This window comes from Phytophthora parasitica, assembly GCF_000247585.1.
Source record: "Phytophthora parasitica INRA-310 unplaced genomic scaffold supercont2.154, whole genome shotgun sequence".
NCBI lineage: Eukaryota > Oomycota > Peronosporomycetes > Peronosporales > Peronosporaceae > Phytophthora > Phytophthora nicotianae.
In genome coordinates, this window is record NW_008649140.1 from 42,132 (window position 1) to 43,097 (window position 966).

General features: G+C 61.4%; 1 protein-coding gene across 1 annotated transcript; it reads right to left on the bottom strand.

Moving 5' to 3' along the window:
- Positions 1 to 6: 6 nt before the first annotated feature.
- PPTG_19702 (hypothetical protein) lies at positions 7 to 828 on the bottom strand (the record flags this gene model as incomplete). Its single annotated transcript, XM_008918190.1, has 1 exon — positions 7 to 828. The coding sequence occupies one exon, from the start codon at positions 826 to 828 to the stop codon at positions 7 to 9; it is 822 nt and encodes a 273-aa protein (XP_008916438.1).
- Positions 829 to 966: the final 138 nt, after the last annotated feature.

The window sequence follows — 966 nt, forward strand, 5'->3', positions numbered from 1 at the left end:
GACGTCTTAAGCGGTACCATGATCCGCAGGGGGTTGCTGACTCGCAGACCCACCTTGGTCCAGCTCCTCGAAGCGAGGAGCGGCCTCAGACGTCGTCGCAGAGGCGTGCGTCCAAGGCTCGCGCTGGACATCAAGGCCGCAAGCAAGATCGTACGCCGGAGGGGCCCCGTACGAACGGACCCCAGGGGCATACGCCGAGTACGCCGGGTACGCACCATATGCGTACGGCTGGGAGCGCGCCAAGGGCGGCTCCAGACGTGGTTGCAGACTCTCAACACGTCGAATCTGGCGGAAGGCCTCGTCAAGATCGGACGAGAAGGCCCGGCGGTCCACCCGCCCATGCAGATCAGAGATATCTCGCTGCAACCGATCCAGGCGTTCCGCAAAACGAGCGTGAACGCCCTGGTTCCCGGCCTGGGCGGCAGCATCACCGCCAGTCCCAAGGCCTAGTGCAATCTCAAGCACGAGAACATGTTGACGGAGGCGGTCAACTTCAGTGCCCTGCAACGACCGAGCAGGTGGTGCACTCGGTCGAGAGTGGCTCCCCGGAGGTGCCTGGTACTCGTATTCGTACGATGGAACCTCCGCCCCTCCTCGACCGGAACAGAGAGGTCCACTACCACGTGGATCGGGTACTCCAGGAGCGGCGGCTTTGCGGTAAGTACCAGCTCCTTGTGAAGTGAAGGGGTTATGCCCACTCCGAGAACTGATGAAAGCCGATTGAACGGCTTCAGGCTGACTGCCCGAAGACTGTCGCGATCTGGGAACAGAAGCGGCGGCAGCTTCGTAAGTAGTCCGGGACTTCTTGCCCGAACGGGGTACAGACATTGATGATACTCCGTACCCGCGCTCGTCATGATCACTAGAAGCCGCACGCTTCTGGATCCCTTGGCAGCTGCCGCTTGCTGACCAAGTGGACAAACCGAATGCGAAGATCGCGCTGGTTCAGGATTTTGGACAGCAGCC